Source organism: Panicum virgatum, chromosome 9N, assembly GCF_016808335.1.
Source record: "Panicum virgatum strain AP13 chromosome 9N, P.virgatum_v5, whole genome shotgun sequence".
In the NCBI taxonomy this organism is placed as follows: Eukaryota; Viridiplantae; Streptophyta; class Magnoliopsida; order Poales; family Poaceae; genus Panicum; species Panicum virgatum.
In genome coordinates this window covers 68,125,883-68,145,519 of record NC_053153.1, presented here as the reverse complement: position 1 = coordinate 68,145,519, position 19,637 = coordinate 68,125,883, and the positions used below count along the sequence as shown (strand labels likewise).

General features: G+C 44.1%; 2 protein-coding genes and 1 long non-coding RNA gene across 5 annotated transcripts; 2 read left to right on the top strand and 1 right to left on the bottom strand.

Moving 5' to 3' along the window:
- The first annotated feature begins 2,789 nt into the window (after positions 1-2,789).
- LOC120690519 (rab3 GTPase-activating protein catalytic subunit-like) lies at positions 2,790-12,140 on the top strand. Of its 2 annotated transcripts, XM_039973198.1 has the most exons (21): positions 2,790-3,018; positions 3,647-3,690; positions 3,790-3,853; positions 3,932-4,046; positions 4,161-4,228; positions 4,517-4,614; positions 4,689-4,860; positions 5,152-5,365; positions 6,084-6,210; positions 6,394-6,503; positions 6,601-6,687; positions 7,367-7,495; positions 7,572-7,705; positions 8,716-8,796; positions 8,870-8,962; positions 9,038-9,109; positions 9,234-9,273; positions 9,490-9,734; positions 10,076-10,253; positions 10,559-10,764; positions 11,401-12,140. In XM_039973198.1, the coding sequence occupies exons 1-21, from the start codon at positions 2,926-2,928 to the stop codon at positions 11,698-11,700; spliced, it is 2,670 nt and encodes an 889-aa protein (XP_039829132.1). In that variant the 5' UTR covers positions 2,790-2,925; the 3' UTR covers positions 11,701-12,140. The 2 variants fall into 2 exon arrangements, with proteins under 2 accessions (XP_039829132.1, XP_039829133.1); XM_039973199.1 differs by lacking the exons at positions 2,790-3,018; positions 3,647-3,690; positions 3,790-3,853 and having other exon boundaries at positions 3,933-4,046; positions 4,141-4,228; positions 11,401-11,700.
- A 376-nt stretch (positions 12,141-12,516) lies between these two features.
- Positions 12,517-18,435, bottom strand: LOC120690521 (gamma-interferon-responsive lysosomal thiol protein-like). 2 transcript variants are annotated; one of them, XM_039973202.1, is made up of 5 exons: positions 17,980-18,435; positions 13,632-13,697; positions 13,211-13,351; positions 13,010-13,102; positions 12,517-12,893 (listed from the first exon to the last, which is right to left on the bottom strand). In XM_039973202.1, exons 1-5 carry the CDS (start codon positions 18,265-18,267, stop codon positions 12,681-12,683), a joined length of 801 nt encoding a protein of 266 aa, XP_039829136.1. In that variant the 5' UTR covers positions 18,268-18,435; the 3' UTR covers positions 12,517-12,680. The 2 variants fall into 2 exon arrangements, with proteins under 2 accessions (XP_039829136.1, XP_039829137.1); XM_039973203.1 differs by lacking the exon at positions 17,980-18,435 and adding an exon at positions 13,898-14,244.
- LOC120690523 lies at positions 14,682-15,920 on the top strand. The gene is made up of 2 exons (XR_005681795.1): positions 14,682-15,553; positions 15,634-15,920. It is a non-coding gene; the product is annotated as an uncharacterized LOC120690523 (long non-coding RNA).
- Positions 18,436-19,637: the final 1,202 nt, after the last annotated feature.

Sequence of the window (19,637 nt, the reverse complement as noted above, 5' to 3'; positions counted from 1 at the left end):
GTCGCCATTGTGCACGGCGACCGGTCCCTCTGATCGGTCTAATCGCTCCACGCAGGAGGTGCTGCAAGGAGCTCCTCCTCGCATCGCGCGACCTAGCACGATCGTGTGTTGGCCTGTAAAAGGCGTCAACATATTTTGGCGACTCCGCTGGGGACAAAGGTGTTTCGGTTTTGCATAACCGAAATCAAGCCCTAGCAATATGGTGCAATCTGAAGACATACTTATGGCGATGACTTCTGAACTATGTCAGGAGATTCTTCGAGTACCGATCGACCTGAGTTTTTCATGCTGGATGGAGAACAAAGGATCGCCATCATACCACGATGTTCTGAGAGAGGTACTGTCTACAAGTATTTTATCCAATAGTGATCGTATTTATATCAAGTATTTGCTTGATAAACCTGAACTAATTGATATAGTGGATAAAGTAAATCCAATTCCTGTTGTTCAAAAGTCGGTTATTGAAAAGCCGACTAATAGACCATGCAAAAATTTACTTGATGTTGCTGGTCAAGATACAATTCGGCCGTCTCAAGCCGAAATTGTTGAACCAAAATCCCCTAACAAGAGCACAGAGACTAAATCTAGTACTTCAACGCTCGGGGGCAACAAAACAAAGGTAAAGATGCTTGTTGCATTGCAACCGGTCTGACCGGTTCCACGACCGGTCTAACCGATTCATCTAGGGTTTTGCAAAATAAATCAAAATCTAAGATGGTTAAACCCAAAAAACCCGAGATTGGTGTTTGGAAAACCGTTGAATTCAAAGGCCGTCACAAACATCAAAAGGAAAAGCCGAAGCCCTTTCTTGGAGATCTTCCGGCTAAATCCAAAAAACAAAATAATGATGCTAGTCGGTCAAAACATCCAAAACACTCGAGGTATACTCCAAAACAGCAATTCCATGATCGGAATCGGCAGCTGAATAATTTTCCTAATTCAATGCCGTTTTCATCATATAGGTCGTCTATACATATGCCATACGGATCTTATTATAGCATGCCTTCCTTTTATCCGTCATGGTATTATAATTCATATATGCCGTCTCTTCCTAGATATTTGTATCCAGATTATATTACCTATAGGGAGCCGGCAATTAGTAAACCATCACCTACCATTAATGACCGTTTTGATGAAAAAGATCGGTCTATGAAGAAAAAGAAATACAAGGTGATCAAGCAAGTTTATCAGTGTCAAAAAAGATGGACGGTTAAACAAAAATTCAGATTTGACACTAAATAAAGAAAAGCCGATTGTTGAAGAGCAATCGGATAGCTCAATTAGTAAAATTGTCCCCAATGATTATCCTGATTTAAACAATATAGTCGAACAATATTTAAGTTCGGCTGGGGGGCAAGATAAGAGCAACCATATCGGTCCTGACAGGACCGGTCTGACCGGTTCGTCAGATCGGTCTGACCGGTCTGAACCTGGAAAGTCTGGTGATGCAAAAAATAGGATCAAGCCGACTTTTGAGGAGCTTCTGGATAAATACAAGAAGATATCTGCGCAAAAACAAAGCAATCAATTGAAAGGCAAACGAAAAAGGAGTTCTTCATTACCAAGATCAAGAAAGCATCAACGGTCATCGTATTGGTCTTCGTCATTTATCCCGTCGATGCACGTACCATGGTCTGCATATTCAAGTTTGTTTAATCCATGGTTTGGTTATAATCCTTGGCTGCCATATTATGATTATCAGTTTTATACTTTACCAAGAAGCTATGATTTGTATAATCGGCCGCATTGGCCATCTCAAGATTTTTGTTATTGAACATGCTAAGGAATGTAAAGCCGAAATAGTTTGCTGATCATAAGCTAGAAATTGTTACATGCTAGTTCTCTTAGTTCAGCTATTTTAGCATGTTTAAATATAATGTATGGCCGACGTATTGTTAATCGTCGTCCTTAGACAATTTTGGTCCAGAGAAGTGTTCTTTGGCACGCAAGATTTGCCAAAGAACAGGGGGGCATATGTTGACGACCAAAATTGGCAGTAACCTGAACAGACCGGTCTGACCGGTGTGTTCAGGCGGTCTGACCGGTCTAGGCGTCTATAGACGGTCTGGCATGACCAACCGGTCCGACCGGTAGGTCCGACCGGTCTGACCGGTCTAGGAGGAGTCCGAGTACAATTAGAATTCTTAATATATTTAGATATGTAAACAGGATTACTTGCAGGGTAAGTCTTCCCCACCCTATAAATATAAAGAGTCACGGCCGATTGAAGGAGAACCCAATCGAACCAATCAAATACATTTATCTTTTATCGTCTTTACCTTTCTTCCTCTTTATCCTACTTTTCCAACCTCGACATGCTGTTCTTCTCTCGTCTCCATGGCGTTTGAGGACGCCCTAGCTGGCATGCCGAGCCTAGGGCAACCCTACGCGTGCTTGCCCCGACGGGGTCCCTCCCGGGCGAGCGTTAGTCGGATCGTCGCCGTTGTGCACGGCGACCGGTCTGACCGGTCCCTCTGACCGGTCTAACCGCTCCACGCAGGAGGTGCTGCAAGGAGCTCCTCCTCGCGTCGCGCGACCTAGCGCCATCGTGTGTTGGCCTGTAAAAGGCGTCAACAATACTATATCTATTCGGAAACACAAATATTAATAATTTTTGAATAAATTTGATCAAAATTAAAATAGTCTTCAGGAAACGAGATTTACATTGTTTTTTAGGGCGGAGGGAGTATTTCCTAGACCTAGTCCACGTACCTATGCCGTGGGCCCGCAGCTCTGGAAACCGGGTGCGACCGGCGTACGGTGTGCCACAACCACACCACCAAGTACGAACTGTGTCACGCTCTTCCACTTCCCTTTCCCTCCCTCGCGGCCTCCCCCTCTCGCCGATCTGACGGGGAACGCGGAGAGGCTTCCCCGCGCCGCCACAGCGGCGCTACTCCCGCTGTGCCTGCGTAGCGCGTCGCCATGGCCTCCTCGTCCTCCGCTAGGTACGCGAAGCACCGCCGGATCGGGGAGGACGAAGAGGCGGAGGAGGACGAGGAGGAGGCCGAAGAGGAGGTACACAGCTTCCGCTTCCTTCACGCGCTTGCTATCAGGCTGTTTCCGATTTTTTTACCAATAGTGTTTGATTTGGTGCTGTCGTTGCGTGACGATGGGGATTGGTTTTCGAGTGTACTCACGAGGCGCATAGCTTGAATTGCTGAAGTTTCTAGGCTAGTTTTGGAGAATTTGTACCATATTTTGTTGCTAAAATCTGCTAGTATGGGACATGTCGATGTATTGGTCGCCAGATCATGGGTCACGACTGTGTTGATCAATAAACTAGTCCATTACTGACCTGTTTATAGTGTTCTGCTTCTAAAGGAGTATGCATTTGCACATTTCCTTATGCAAATGGTTATAAGAGGCAGAACAACATGGTAGTATGTAGGGATCATGTGTAACAGAACTTTATGATGCTCAATTACATAACGTGTGCCTGTCAAACATTTTAATTGCTCGGTAACTGCAGCTTCTGTGCTTTGTTGGTACCGCTTGCCGCACTGTTCAGATTGACAGCATGTAACTCGCAGTTAATGCTAGTTTTTCTTCACCGTTTCTTTTTGTAAGGCCCACCGTGTGTAGCTCCATACATTTTGAGCTGAAAATTATCTGTTAATTTATCGTATTTCATTTCACTCCACAGCTTGAGCGGTTTGATGATTTCACTATTGCTTCATCATGGGAAAGGTATGCATATCTATGATCATACTATCCAATTTTCTTACTCTCGTTTATTGTCAATTTTAGTTACTGCAAAGGCTTATTAAGATTTTCTTGATCATCTAGGTTCATATCTGAGATAGAGGCTATTTGCCGTCAGTGGCTTGCTGATGGCCCAAAGATCTTAATGGTACTTCTCTGTCTGGAACCTCATATTCAAGATTGTGTACTAAATTGTTGATCTGTTAACTAACATACATTCTTGTAGAAAAAAGGTGCAGATTGTGTTCCTCCCTTTGAAAACTTATACATGATCAAACGGGAACTGAAGCATGGGAAAAGAGTGTATTCTATGGAGTATCATTTCATGAAATCTGCAAAAGGTGCATTTATTTGTTTAAACTTTAATGCCTTCAGCAAGTTTCTGTGTCATGTTATTCTTCTCCAGATAACTTCTGTTTTTTATTTTTCTCACAGTCACCAATATCTATCTGTAGGCAAAAACTCGTACTGGGATGATGATACACATAGCATGCAGCTCTCATTTGGAGTTGATGAGTTTTTGGTATTTTTCTGTTTCGCCTTATACAAGCATAGGCCGTCATATGATTCTGTTGGGTTCATTTATTATTACTTCAATCATTTTTGTGTTTTTTTAGCTTTTAGTCCTTAGTTCCCTTTCAGCATGAAATAATTGCAATTTCGCCAATGAAAACCACTGAATTATTAGTTCAACAAACTTTAATGTTCCTTTCCAAAAAATTTCACCAAGCTCTAACAGCGGAGCCTAGTTATTGTGCATAAGCTAGTTTGCATCACCAAATTCTCTCATAGTGTTCTTATGTGCTCACAGATGATTGCTCCACTGAGTGCCAGCGGTGTGGTTCTTGACGACCCGGAATCAACTAAACTTTTGAGTTCTGTAGCAATTGCTCTTTCTAATTGTGGCAGGTGTGTGATCTTTAGAGGTTAGCTTCTCTAACAAGCAGTATCACTGTCATTACTGAACTGTTGTTGTAATTTAGCAATTGGCCAGCATTTGTACCTGTTCACGACCCTTCACGGAAAGCATATATTGGAATTCAGAACCTGGGAACAGTGTTTACTCGAAGATTTGAAGCTGACCGAATTGGTAGCCAAGTGCCAATAAGACTCATGCATCTGGAGGGGTTACATGAGCTATTTCTATCAAAATTTGTGAGTATCTCTAAAAGCTTCTATTGTTTCGTGATGTCTTCGTTCTTTCACTAAATCTTGATAGTATTTTACAAAACTAAAAAAATTCTGAAATAATGTGATGGTATTTTATAGGGGGGAAGATACACCGACTAACTATATACTACGCATAGCATTTGAACTTTAGAATATATTACTTGCTTTTGTTCAGTAATTCTGTTACTCTTTGACTCCTCATATTCAACATGCCTTACCTGTTCTGTACTGTTTTTTCATGGGTTAACCTTCATTTTTCTGTTTTTGACTTTCGAGGTTCTATCCTCGACAGATTTTCCAGCCAGGGTAAAGGTTCATTTTTCAATGAAGCTTACCTACCGGACTCCTGAATACGATTATGATAACGTGACTTTAGACTCTGAAGCTGCTGAATCGTTAACTGAAAATGAAGTTGCAAGCCACCCCAAAAAACAATGGGATGATGATTGCCCTTGGGCAGAGTGGTACTCTGCTGAGGATCCTGTGAAAGGTAACTGAAGTCTCATGATTTTTATAAGGAAATTTGAATAAACATTAAACAGCCATAGTGGGAAGAGCCGATTTTAGCCATGGGACTGAATCTAAAAGGCACAGATCAATGTCAATAAGCTACCAATACTTCTAAAAATTCCCCTGAATTATTCCACTTTACACCTATGCCCTTTCACCATCCAGTAACATGAGGTCTATCCAATTTGATATATACCATCCAAGGTTGATCTAGCATCAGAAATTACAATTGTCAATGTTCTATTTTAATGGTAGTTACCACTTTTGAATTGAATTGCTCCCATGTTTTACATATTAGTACACTGTGTATAAGGGTAATACATAACATAGTTATTAAGATTCACATTTATCTTCTGTCACAAAAAATTATCTTCATGTAGAAGGAAATGATCCCTTTCATTGCAAAAGTGAATATGGAGGTAAAATATTTCTCGTTCTGTCTTCATACATGATAACAATAACCCTAACATGGACCAAGAGATAATGTACCTTGCATATGACAAGGTAGATTTCTTGTGTAGAAATTTAGCTATAATAACTAGTTCCACTTGAATGATACGTTTGAGAAATGTTAGCTCAATAAGCAGTGATAGTTGCATGTTATACATTTGAATTGATACATATCATGTTTCAATTTTTCCTAGAGGATATTTCAACTTGGTGTATGTTTAGAAACATGATCCACTTGATTATGCTAGGTTTTGATCTGACTGCCATTTGGGGAGAGAGGACATTTGAAGAAACCCTTGAGATGGCTGAAGTGGAAAATGTTTCGTCCTTTGATGCTGATAGCTGGTTTCTTCACCCAGTTGTATCTCAATACATGTAACCTTTTTTATTTGTAAATCCCTTTTTAGCTTTCTACAAGTAATTTCTATTTCATGAAGTATAAGCGTCATATCTATCCATCACTTCAACACTCACCAGTTAGGTGTCTGTTACATAAATAATATATTCTCCCTTATGATGGATGTATTTTTTAAATATATGTTCAAACTTACATTGTAGGGTAGACGATTCTATTGGAAAATTTGTTGGGTTTGCATCCCAGCTACAGCTTCTAGTGAATGCGTATGAATCATCAGTGGAGGCGCAGTTTTTGGAAGATTTTGTTGCAGGTTAAGAAGTTGATAAAAGTCGCTGTACCCTCCAAGTGACCCCAATTATTTTTCTAGCATTTTGTTTCTAATTTTAATTCGCCGTGCTAGGTAGCAGATACTTCAGGTCAGGACAACTTGAAATCTACTAATGTGCCTCCACCATCTGTTATTGATCGTGTTATGAAAGATCTTTTCAGTGATGGTATATATTTATCCTCCTTTTTTTGCCTGATCAAACTTAGTTACTAAATCAACATGTTATCTATCATAATGGAGTTAATCACTTATGAAATTCAATGCTGAAAATCTGAAGGTTCCACATTGTTGCACTAGACTGTGAGTATATAAGTGATTGGGCTGATTCATATGGTACTTTTTGCATGATATTCAAATATTAGCACCTTGCAAAGCTTCTATTTAAAATCTATGTAATTGAAGTAATCAGTTAATTTGAGTCTGAGAATGATCTGCTAGCCTTAGCAGACAGTGAATTACTCCTGAACTCATGCTACTCTCTTTGTGCGTTCATGGTTTGGCAGCGTCGGGAGTTTTAGTTCAGCAGTCTACATGGATGGGTCTGTCTTGCTTGATCTGATAGTCATCTAGTTCTGGTCCTCTGACTTACGTCCCAGTTTCGTTTTTCACGTCCTCAGATTGTGTGCAAGCTTCATGAGCTGCTGATCCATAAAAAGGATGTCATGCCACCTTTTGAGGTTGTAGATAGTGATTGGCATTACTGGATTCAGAAACTCAAACTCAACTAACAATAATGAAATGACATTACTTGATAGATGGATCATAATATTTCATGAAATTTCTGCATCTTTCTCTTCAAATCCATTTTGAGAATCTAATAAACTCTTTATGTTTCTCTTTAATAGAGGCTGGAAACTCAAACTATATGGAAGCAGAAAACAAGTATACCCGTGCTATGAGAGGCGCACCTGCAGATTCACTTTTTGGCCAGTTCTGTTTGCACGCACTTTGGTTTGGCAACTGCAATATACGTGGTCTGTATTATGTGCTGATTTTTCTTTTAATTTCAGTTTCTAGAGCTTTATTGATAAAAGACTATTGTTATGCCAGCAATTGCTGTATTGTGGATTGACTTTGTACGTGAAATTCGTTGGTGCTGGGAAGAATCGGAAAGATTGCCTAGGATGAAAAGCAGTTCGACCATTGATCTCTCCTCTTGTCTTATCCACCAAAAGTTACAAATGGTACATCAATACTTTTCAGTTTTCGCATGTCTTTAGGGCAACATCTCCTTATCTGAGATTATAATAGTCATAAAAATGTTATTTATTTATTTATTTATTTATATTATTTCTCAGTATACTAGTTTAATGAATTTTTAGAAAGAATACATGTATCATAGTACTTCTAGCATGTCTGTGTCTCCACTGCGCTCAGCCAACACATGCTTTTAGCAATGCTCTACTGCCATGCCAGGATGGCAAGCTCTGATATGGCCTGTGTCATGCCTCCATTGTGTGCTTGGCCTATACAATGCCCTCAATTCCATGGCAATATGGATGCTTCAATGTGGCTACCGTCATGTCTTTACCACTACGCTAACACAGCTTACAATGCTGTCCTTGAATTGCGCTCCTCGTGGCAAAAAATTTGGCCTTATGCAGGCTGTGGTCTGTGGATAGGTATAACTTCATCTAATAGAATTAGAGCTAGTTTTAGAGATAGAAGGGGGAGGTGCAGTGGCGGAGGCAGGATTAGTCTCCTGTTCATCTTCCTCCTCTCATCTCCCCTTCCCTCCTTCCACCTCAAATTTGTTGGGGAGGCTTAGGGGGGGCTCCATGGGATTCCCAGCGGGGAGGGGCTTGAGCCTCCCCAGACCCACCGCTGGATCCGTCCCTGGGGAGGTAAGGACGTGGGGTGACATACAAATCAGTCACTACACATCAGTTCTATATACTAGAAAGATCCATGCAATATTTCATTATGTTACTCTAACAAGGTATACAGTCATGGGTTTTCACTTGTTTCTGCAAGCTACTGTTTATCGAATGATGCAACTATTTTTTTGTTACTACCTCTTTCGCATCTAATAAATTTAGCATTGATAAGCTATTTGTTACTTATCTTACGAATGGAGTATTAAGTTTTGACATATGGAAACATGTTTTAAACATCCGGTCCTTAATTTTTTTGGGCAACTGTTTTTTCCAGCATATTTTAAGCAGTTGTGTCTTTTGCTTTTTCTTATGGCAAGCTTGCGATATGCATTGAGAGAAAGAAATCACCGAACCATGAGAAAGGTGCTGGACACAAAGATGAAACTTCAAATAGTAAGGTAGTATACTGTCAGCCACTGTATTTATTTGGAATTTGAAACAATTTGATGCTAACTCATAGTTTACTAACAGGCCGTCACCAAAACTCGGAAAGGATCAGCTGGTGTTGTGCCTAAAATGATGCTCCTGAATACATTTCAGGAAATGCATGCTCCATATACTCAGGTTCTGGTTGCGCTCTTCTTCAGATTTATTATTGCGGTCCTCATGCACCACCTTATGTTTCCATCAGTTCTTTAGGATGCACCTTTGATGACCGAAGATATGCATGAAGAAAGGCTTCACGCAGCTGAAGCTTTCGGCAATGCCATTGTAAGTTCTTGAACTTGCTCTTTGTATGCATGAATGTTCAAATTCCTTTATAGTGCTAACTGTATTGCCTAGTCAGCCTACCTAAATCAGATCAGATTTTCATAGCATTCATCTGTTCCTGCAGGGTCTATCTGGTCAACTGGAAAGGGATATATTATCTTCGGGTAAGATTTTCTGGGGACGTCATGGCATTACATTTGTTACATGATGTGCTATTATCTTATTATTTCTAGAGTCTATCTTCAGAAATTTTCTTTACTTCCTCTGATTTATGAGCAATGGCTATGATAGGAACTCTACTTTTCCTTTTTGTTACTAGTATTGTAGAACTTCTTCATTTGCTAGTTGCTACTAATCAGAAAGCCCTGCTTCCTGCTTAGATATGTCTGCTTTTAAAGCTGCAAACCCAGATGCCGTCTTTGAAGATTTTATTCGGTGGCATTCACCTGGTGACTGGGTGAGTGAGGGCAAAGCAGATGGTAATTCAGGCTGGCCTCCTAAAGGAAAGCTTTCTCAGCGTATGTCTGAACATGGGAATGTGTGGCGCAAAATCTGGAATGATGCTCCACCATTGCCTGTATCCGAACAGAAGTCGCTGCTTGATCCTGTTCGGGAAGGAGAAAAGGTGATTCGTTGTTTCATATCCATGTGCTGGTGATATCGTCATCATATAAGAAGGCATGTTGGCATCGCTACTAATTGTTGTGGCTCTTCAATTATAACTGGCAAATGCAATTACTAGTAGTGTGTAATTTGAAGGTTTCAGTTATTATTATAAAGAAAATTACAAATTAATCAGCACATGTTTTCTTTTAACTGGAAATGGACTTTTGAACCACATGTGGTTGGTTCTCTTTTAAAGTTGGTACCATGATTTTCATGACTATTATTTAACATCTTAGTATCTTACTCTTGATAAAATAATAGCATGCTGCTTATTGAGCTTTTCATATATGTGATACACAGGTGCTTCATTACCTTGAAACTTTGAGGCCACAGCAGCTCCTTGAGCAAATGGTGTGCACTGCCTTCAAATCATCAGCTGACATCCTGAACAAGACCACATATGGTGGCTTCAAGTTAATGAAGACTAAAATGGATCAGCTATATGCCACAATGGTGTCAACACTGAAATCTCTTCAAGGTACTACTAACTATACTCGTCAGACAGCTTGTGTGTGTAGACTTGCATTTAAAGAAAGTACCAATTGATTGATTTTCACAGGAGACCTTTCATTTGTCTAACAATAGAAATAACAGCCAGTTTGAAATGTCATATGCATTTAGTTGTTTTTCTGTGAAGGTGCAGCTTTAAAATACAGCCCAAGGATTATTGGCTGCCGGGCAAATAAAATATTTAACTTTTATGCCAGCAGGCCTTAGGGACTAGAGAACTTCCAGGATGTTGAGCACTGGCATGAATACTCAGGCTGTCATTATTTTTAACAGGAAATTCTGACATCAGTGATTTGGCTGGAGACCTGAAACGGCTTTGTCAAGTTTTTGAGCACATCGAGAAGTTGCTGATTCTTGCTGCTTCCGTCCATAGGAAGCTTATAGATGCTCCACGACTGGCGCAAGCAATTTTTGCTGACTACTTCAACTACTATCTTCCGAAAATGGGAACTACTTTGGAAAGCATTTGCTATGAAAAGGTAAATGCTATATTCTTTACCCTTATTTGTTACACATGCTGTCATTTACATGAACGAAATTGATGAACTAAAATGTTCATATGTTGAATTAATTTGCTCCATTGTTTACATCCTAAAATTGCAGATTGGTGCAGTTCTTATATCAATTATATGATAGTTTACTAGATACTAAAAACTGAAGGTTTCCATTGTACTTCCTCCATTCACTTTTGAAACTAATTAGCTTGTCACATCATATATTGAAAAACTGAGTGAGTATGAAGATATTGTTCTACCACCTAAGTCCCCTCCGAGCAGGTGGTAGTCATTAGTCTTTACATATTAGGATGTAACCACATCACAACTCCTGATCTGTATAACAGTAAACTGCAAACTTTTCTGTCATGCTGTTTTTATCAATTTTTCAACCATATCACGCTGGTGTGGACTAGAGATATTTATATTCCTTGCAACATGCTTCTTTTCCCTTATATATTTTTTTAAAAAAACTTCATTTAGAATCTTCAATTTTCTAAGACTTCATCTGAGGTTATTCTCTTAGTTTCTTGCTGTGCCCAAGCATGGTCATTGTTTTCTTTTTCCACCAAATTTTCTGAGGCCATGCTCCTGATTTTCTTTTAACATATTGTATGTTAGGAGTTCACCACTAAGGAAAAGGTGGGGATGCACGAGAGAGATGCTGTATCAAACCTGTTTCCTCCCCCTACTGCTAATCAGTCATGGAGGAAGGTTTTGAGCATGGGAAATCTTTTGAATGGCCATGAACCACTGCAAAGGGAAATCATATTCTCGGTCCAGGAGAGAATAAGCAACGGTCACTATTCGAGCCCAACCCCATTATGTACTGATGATGAGCAGATCCAGACACATAGGATGTATATATCTGGGACATCTAATGATCTTTGGGTTGCATTGTCTGTGACATCCTGGGATTGAGCTGCCCATCTGCACAGGAGAAGCCTTTGAATCGACAATTGGTGCAGGCGGGGGCCCAGTTTTGATAGCAAATCAAAGTTTCAAATCCTCATCCACGAAAATATTACCAGGATCTGCGTGATTGACGTCCTGTGGCCAAGTTTCCTGAGAGCTGCAGGCCTGTATCTTCGTGGCCTGAGCCGAGTGAAGTCTTTGATTTGGCTTTTGCTTTTGCTATAGAAAACTGGAGCTACACAAGCTTCAGTTTAGCCGAGGCCCGAGGGCATTGTTTGGAATGGACTTTTGGAAGTCGCAATTTAGATATATGTGGCGGGGGTCAGGTGTACCACATTGGTTGTATTGTGTCAGTTTTGTACGAGTGATACGGAGGTAGATGTACTTGGAACACAGATTTTTTTTTTATATATATAACATACTCGAAACACATTGATTGACGTTTACTTGTGTAGTTTGATGTGATGTGGTGCATGATTACGTTGCGTTCAAATCTTGTCATGCTCTCATTCCACCCAGCCATCTGATCTCATTCCCATCTAGGTAACTGATCTTGCACGAAGACTGCACACTTCATCAAAGGCAGCAGTACAGAAGAACTACGATACCCTTTAACGTTTGTTAAGGACGTAACCAAACGTTTCTTCCAGTTCTCCGTGCCACGAACAACTGAATCTTGCGCCTCCTCCTTTTGGGGGATTTTAAGGGACTTCCTAACTTCCTACTTTAAAAAGATACCGAGAATTTCTATGCAAAATACTATGCTCCAAACGGAGCCTCACGCCAAACAACCAGTTGATTCTCACCCACGAGGCATACGCAAAGAGCAAACCAGATCAGACTATGATCAAGCAGCAAAGCAGCTTAGTGCATCATTAATTCATTATTTCTGTACGACCTACTGCAGCCAACCCATAGTATGTAATCTGGACAGTAACATGCAACTGCCTATGTCCACATGACCCAAACGAGCACACCGTGCAGTATCAGTTTTCATTGTCCGGGAGCCGCATCCTAATCTTGCTGTCCCTTCCCTCCTCTTCAGCAGTCGCAAGCTCGATGCCGCCGGAGTTGTAAGTGACGCCGTTGCGCGCCACCACGGTCTCGAGCGCCACCGGCGGATGCACCAGCCCCTCGCAGACCTTCGGAGGACTGCCCTTGTAGGCCTTGCAGACGTAAGCCTCGAAGTTCTCGTAGTCCTAAAACGAGAACATGTTTTTTCATCATCAGCAAGAAACGAGTTTGATCAAACAGTCGCGCAAGGTGAAGTGAGCCACGAGCCCACAAGTGCAGATGAAATTCCGGTGGAACTTGCCTCAAGCAGTGGCTGCCCGTCGACGACCACCCACGGGACGTACCGGTGCGGCGGCACGAGAGCGTCGGTCTGGTTCGCGTACTTGAGCTCAAGCTGGAGGAGATGAACAGGACGCAAAACAGCACAGTGGTTAGTGCAGCACATAGCAAGTGATGGGAATGGGATACAACTTGAGCTAGCCGCCGAAGATCGAGAATGAACCTTGTGACCCTGTTCGCTTTTGTAGCATTCAGTTACGGGCTTCGGGTCAAGCCCCAGCTTCTGGAAGCAGGACTCCCACTCCTTGTACTGACGCTTCACCACCAGGTCCTCCACGCAGTAGATGAAACGGAAATGCACGTCCTGCACACAGGAGCATCAACGACAGGATACACATTGAGCCACTGTGAAATCTAACCCAACATTTGGAGCGAAAGGCTGCAGAGATGTTGTCAATTTGAGCCGGAAGCTTTGAGGAATGCGAATAGAGTACGGTGGCATGTTCGACAACTATTTGTTGATAAAGAATTCGCTGCGATCGAGTGATCGTTGTATGGTTTAGTGCCGTTCTATCCGGTGCGTTTTGCACTCGTTCTTGGCAAGCAGTAATCAGCAGAAGAGTGTATGAGGAGAGAGGAATTACCAAATCCGGCCAGGCGTCGATGGCGCAAGCTTCCACGGTGTTGAGCAGGCACTCGTACGGACCATGCTGCAAGAAGCATGAGCTCAGCACTGTTAGCATCAGCAGTTAATCCTAATGCTGGGCTAGAAGAAACAGAAAGTAATTCCCGATCATGCCTCGGATTACCAAGCACTACTGCGAGAATCGAGACCCAAGAGATCAAGCCAACAAGTCAACCACAACTCCGAAGTCGGAACGAAATAGCGCGCCGAGCCAGCGCGCCTTACCTGGCACGAGATCTCGCCGCCGGCGTGGACCCTGGCGTTGCCGTAGGGGAGGAGCGTGAGGTCGACGGCGTCGAGGAGGCCATCCTCGAAGACCCTGGCGAGGCGGTCCACCACGAAGCTCGCCGAGTAGGGGCACAGCGACTCGTAGTAGAGCGCCACGGCCACCTTCTCCGGCCCCTCGTCGCCGACCGCCGCGGCCGCGGAGGACGCGAGCAGCAGGAGGAGGAGGAGCGCGGGGACGGCGAGGCGGGCGGCCATCGGGCGGGATCGCGATGCCGACGCGAAGGTCGCCCCGCGGTGAAGTGAAGTGAGAGCAGAGGAGGTGATGCGGGGAGGTGGAGGTGGAGGCTTGCCCCACGAGGCGTATTTATCGAGGATTAGCGCGAGGCGGGTGGCCACGTGCGCCCCGCGCTGCGTTTATTACCAGAAAGGCGACTAGGAGGTGGGTCCGAGTCAGCCTGCCACGTGGGACGCCGTGGGACCCAGCGGCAGCAACCGTGGGACCCAATGGGTTGGGGGCCGGGTATGGCTGGGAAAAAAACCCGATACCCGAAGCTCGAACCCGAAAAACCCGAACCCGAACCCGAAAAACCCGAGCCCGAAAAACCCGAACCATAATACGGGTTCCAGCCCACGGTACCCGAAATTAATACGGCTAGTTCGGGTTTTGGGCCACGGTACCCGAAATACCCGATTTACCCGAAAAATTCGTCAGCCCATTAGCCCAAGTAAATTGCAGCCCAGCCCACCACCAACACAAAGCGTCCAAGCCTAACCCTAACCCCACGCCGTGCCCCCAGACGGCCAGACGCGACTCGCCAGACCCAGACGCCCAGACCCCGCGCCGCGCCGCCGCCCCAACACCGCGCCGCGCCGCCGCCGGAGGCGCCTCGATCCACCCTCTATCCTGCCCCCTCCGCGCTGCTGCAGCCCACTCGCGCCGCTGCACCACCCTCTATCCTGCCCCCTCCGCGCCGCCGCCGGAGGCGCCTCGATCCAGATCCAGGTAACCCTCCGCCGCGGCAACTGCTTCTCTCTTTCTCCTCACTCGGGCGCGCTGCAGTCGGTTGCTTCGTGCTCTGCAGATTATCTGCTCTGCTGCGACCGTTTTTTCATGGTGTTCTGCAGATTCTCTGCTCTGCTGCGAGCCCTTGAATCCAAAAGTTTTTCTTTTATATTTTTTGTTGCGGATCTGTTTATTTGTATTACGCTGGACTTGATGCGCGGAGGGGACTATCAATTTACTTTCTAGGGGTTCTCCATGTTTAGGGGATTTGTTAGTTCTCGGTCAGATCTAGTTGTATTTATCGTTTTCAAGCAATAAGTTCTTTTTTTGTCCGCAAAATCTGTGTTTTGCGGGTGGGGCAACTTGCTCTTTGATTTTGCTGGGTCAAGCTGTTTTCGTCGGTTATACGGTGAAGGATTTACAGCGCGGATCTTAGTTTTACTTCCTCTGGAATTAGGAATAGTTGCAGCTTGACATTTATTTAAATAAAAGGTGGTCAAACCGCCAATCCACGGGCTGTTGTTTGCTAGCATCAATCGTAGAGTGGGCAGTTCAGTGTTCACAGATCACAAATGATTTATCATAAGCAACACCAACAGGAAGCAACTCCAAGTCGATCTCCAAACCTGGGTCATCTACATCTTAAAAAGGTAATGCTCTAATGGTTTTTACTTTTTTTTCAATCTCTGTTATGTTAATGAAAATCTCTGTCTTATTGCTTTGCATTTAGGGTGGTGCAGTGGTGCTGCTGGACAGATGGAGTACTGCCGTGCTGGGTGGTTTGGACTTTGGAAGCGAATCTGTCTTAGTCATGTAGTTTTTTCATCTATGATTTGATTTGTGTGCTTTAAAACTATGTTTATTAATTGTGATATGTGAAGTGTGAACTGTCACGGTTTGGACGTGTGAAGTGTTAGTTAATTTCGTTTGAACTGTCAGTTTGGACGTGTGAACTGGATGTATGGTTGGGTGTATTTGATTTGATTTTATACTGCATATGTGGAGTTCCAGAATTTCGGGTAATTCGGATAAAACCCGAACCCGAATTTTCGGGTTATTCTTTTTCCCAACTGATTTCGGGTATTATTTTTGGAAACCCGAAATTCCTAAAACCCGAACTACCCGACCCGAAAATTTCGGGTAACCCGAATGCCCAGCCATAGGGCCGGGGCTCGTGAACATGGACGCATGGAATACAAAACCGCTCGATAATCGCGATTATCGGTGAAATTTATCATTACCGATGCTAGCTGAAAACGTAAACCGACTGGAATTTCGGTGGATTTCAATGGAAAATTCAAAAATTTAAAAAAAATCATAAAAAATAAAGAACTTATTTTTATAAAAAACTAGACATTCTCTTGATTCCAGAGTGTTGTCACATGTTGAAAGCAACAATTGTTTGCTTAGGGAAAAAATATTTTTCGTGCGATTAAGGCCGATAATCGATATATATAGCGGCGATTATCGATGATGCTGCAGCTGGGAGCGAGGGAGCTGTGATCAGTGGCATCGATAATCGAGGTAAATCGTTGATTATCGATTTGTATCGGATGATTTTCAGTTCAGGCCAGCTTCTTTTGTATTTCTACTCACCGATTTGGCCAAATATACTACATTGGTATACAATATTCATTGGATGGTTGGTTGTATCACAGATCTAAAATCTAGGCTACAGTTTTAGATATTAGTCCAGGAGAAAAGTTTATTGTTGTACAATATGCTATGTTAAATAGGAAAACAAGGTGCATGCCTTTACTTTATATTGTATGCCTAAATGGTACAAATTAAGAGTGAGTATCATTTATTCGTAGCATAATTTTGACACAGACGACATGATTCGATTTCCCTCTTGCAGGTGAATGTCTGATAATCAGGAACTTAGTTTGGGAACATGGAGAGAAGATTGGCATTGGCTTCAAATGCAAAATTGTGCATATATGTGTAATTTATCTAATATAATACAATACATAACCTAAAAAATTAAATGCTATCAAATCTTTATATTTTTTCCACTGTCAAAACATATTTTCAGTAGGCGAAGCGATAAATCGTTCGGTTTGCATCGATTCTCGACGATAAATTGTCGATTTTCGTTTTTTTGAATTTGGAGTCCCTTTACCGATCGGTTTTGACGATTTTTCACCGATTTTCAACCGATTATCGTTACCGGAGCTCACTGATAAATGTTGTATCGCCGGTAATGTAATCCTTGCATGGACGGTATCCTGGACGAAATTAGCTCTGCTCGCGCAAAGCGTAGACCGACTGAGCAAGTAGCAAGCTAGCCCAAGCGAAAGAAACGTACGGTCGAGTGTGAGCTGACAACTACGGAGAGTGTGAGCGTGGCGTGTGACAAATGGCATGTCTAGTAGCTAAAAGAAAGCAGCATTTGCAACCTTCGTGCTCACTGCAAGCACAGAAATGCTGCACACGGTTGCAAGGGCTGGCATTTTAGGAAACATGGGGGGCTGAAATCAAGACCACTTTGCGATTCGTCAAGGAACCCGGCTGCCATTAGCAGACGGCGGTTGCAGATCGTGCTTGCCCTACCTCAAGTAGTGCAGCGCGCTTCGCGTGCACAGCTTAGATCGATCGGTCGGTCCGTTTCCATTTATGGTCATGGTTGAGTGTGATTAGTGGCCTTTGCTTTGTCGTGTAAAAGAGGGCGACACTACTGTCTTCATCGATGTGTTCAGAACTTCAGATACGCACCCACCCACCCACAAGCTAACTTGCGTTTCTAGTGATTGGATTGGTGACTAAGTACTGCAGGTGTACTAGTGTTTAGTGCCATAACCGCGAGTGGTGATTTGTGAGCAACTGAGCATATTCACTACCGAGTGCGCAAATCCTGTAGTAACCCCCACCCCACAGAGACACAGACAACACGTAACCTAAACACCCACACCCAGTCACCCATGGTAATACTAGCAGCAGAAATTGATCATAGGCTGCACCGCTGCAGCCTACAAACAAGTTATTAGCAGTAGTTGACTGATTCATTAAGGCTTTTTAAGTTTCAGAAAAAGGAAAAAAACACTGGAGAAACGTTGGATTGGGCCTCAGTTTTTACCTGGCAAGAGATGTCGCCATTGGACCCGACGCGGGCGTTGCCGTAGGGGACGAGCCGGAGGTCCACGGCGTCGATGAGCCCGTCCTCGAAGATCCCGGCGAGGTGGTTCACGATGAACCGCGAGCAGTAGGGGCACAGCGACTCGTAGTAGAGCACCAGGGAGACCTTCTTCGCCCCCTCCGCGGCCACCGGCGACCGCGGCAGGAAGGCGCCGCCCGCGGCGGCGACGAGGAGGAGGAGGAGTGCGACCGGCAGGAGGAGCAGACGCCGGGGGCCGGGAGCAATCATGCTGCCCGGGAGGTGTCTGCGTGCTGCCGAAGCGCCGAGCGGTTTCCCCCCTTGCTTTCTTGGTTCTCACCCCGATCGGTGGCGAGCGGCGGGCGTCGGTCGTCGAGCAAAACAAGTGATGGGATGGGATGGGCCGGCCGGAACCTGGAATTTCCACGGTGTCCTTGTTGCGTGCGGTGGTGTGGCCGGTGCAGCGAGCTTGATGGGTACGGGAGCTCGGTGATTTTTTTCCCAGCTCATTGAGACGTGTCAAGTTACCAGCGGCACATTGTTTAAATTTTCTAATGCTTCAGTTAACACAAACACAAATTCATCGTGGAAGATAACACGACAAATGCAAATTGCCAAAATAGCATAGCGTTAGTCGGTAACAGCAAGCTCTTTGATTGGTGGAACCTAGTAGCAAAAATAGTCAGTAATACAACCACAAACGCTAATGAATAAGCATGGCCAGTTCTCTGTATGTTCCATGTATTTAGATGTTCCCTTCTCTCTAAATTTATTTGGAAGTTAAAATGCCGCTAAAATATAATTAATCTTTTTTTGCTACAAATAAACACAAATTGCGTCCTTGAAGATCCCCGCGAGGCGCTTCCCCATGAACCGCGAGCAGCAGGGGCACAGCCACTCGTAGTAGAGCTCCACGGAGACCTTCTTCGCGCCCTCCAGCGGCAGTGGCAGAAGGAGGGCGCCGGCGGCGAGGAGGATCCCGACCGCCGACCGGCAGGAGGAGGAGGAGGAGACGCCGCGGGGCAGCCACACCCGTGTCTGTGCTCGATCGTTGGTTCTTAGCCTGCCCTGATCGAATGCGAGTGGCAAGCGTCGACCCGTTCCGTCGTTGACAGGGGAACTGACGGGGACATGGTGTGTCCGTGTGTCCCTGTTGCGTCTGGTGGGTGGCGGCCGATGAAAGTTGCTAGGCCTGCCTGGAGACGCGCCGAGTTACCGGCGGCGAGCCGGCGACTTGATTAGAATTTCAAACGCTCTAACCCAGGCGCAGTGTTAATTGAAAAAAACTGCAAACGGCGTTATGTTGATTTATATGATCCTCGGTTAATAGGGGATTGATGGTACTGGTAGAAATAGAAACAACCATGAAACATGAAGTGGTTCAGGGCGCATGCGTAGATGAATCAAAGTCCGCATTCGAAACAAAGCAGAGTACTGATTCGCCGTAGCTGCTTGCCTGCTTCTAACCAATCAGCAGCCCCCATTCCCGAGACTGCGACGAAGACGAGGGAGGAGCCGGCGCAATAGGAATATAGGATGGGATGACCAGCAGCTCGGCGATGAGCTGCTCCACCCCGGTTCTCCTTGCCGCAGTCCAGCATCGCGTCGGGGAAGAAAGCAACCGCCGGCTACGCGAAGGA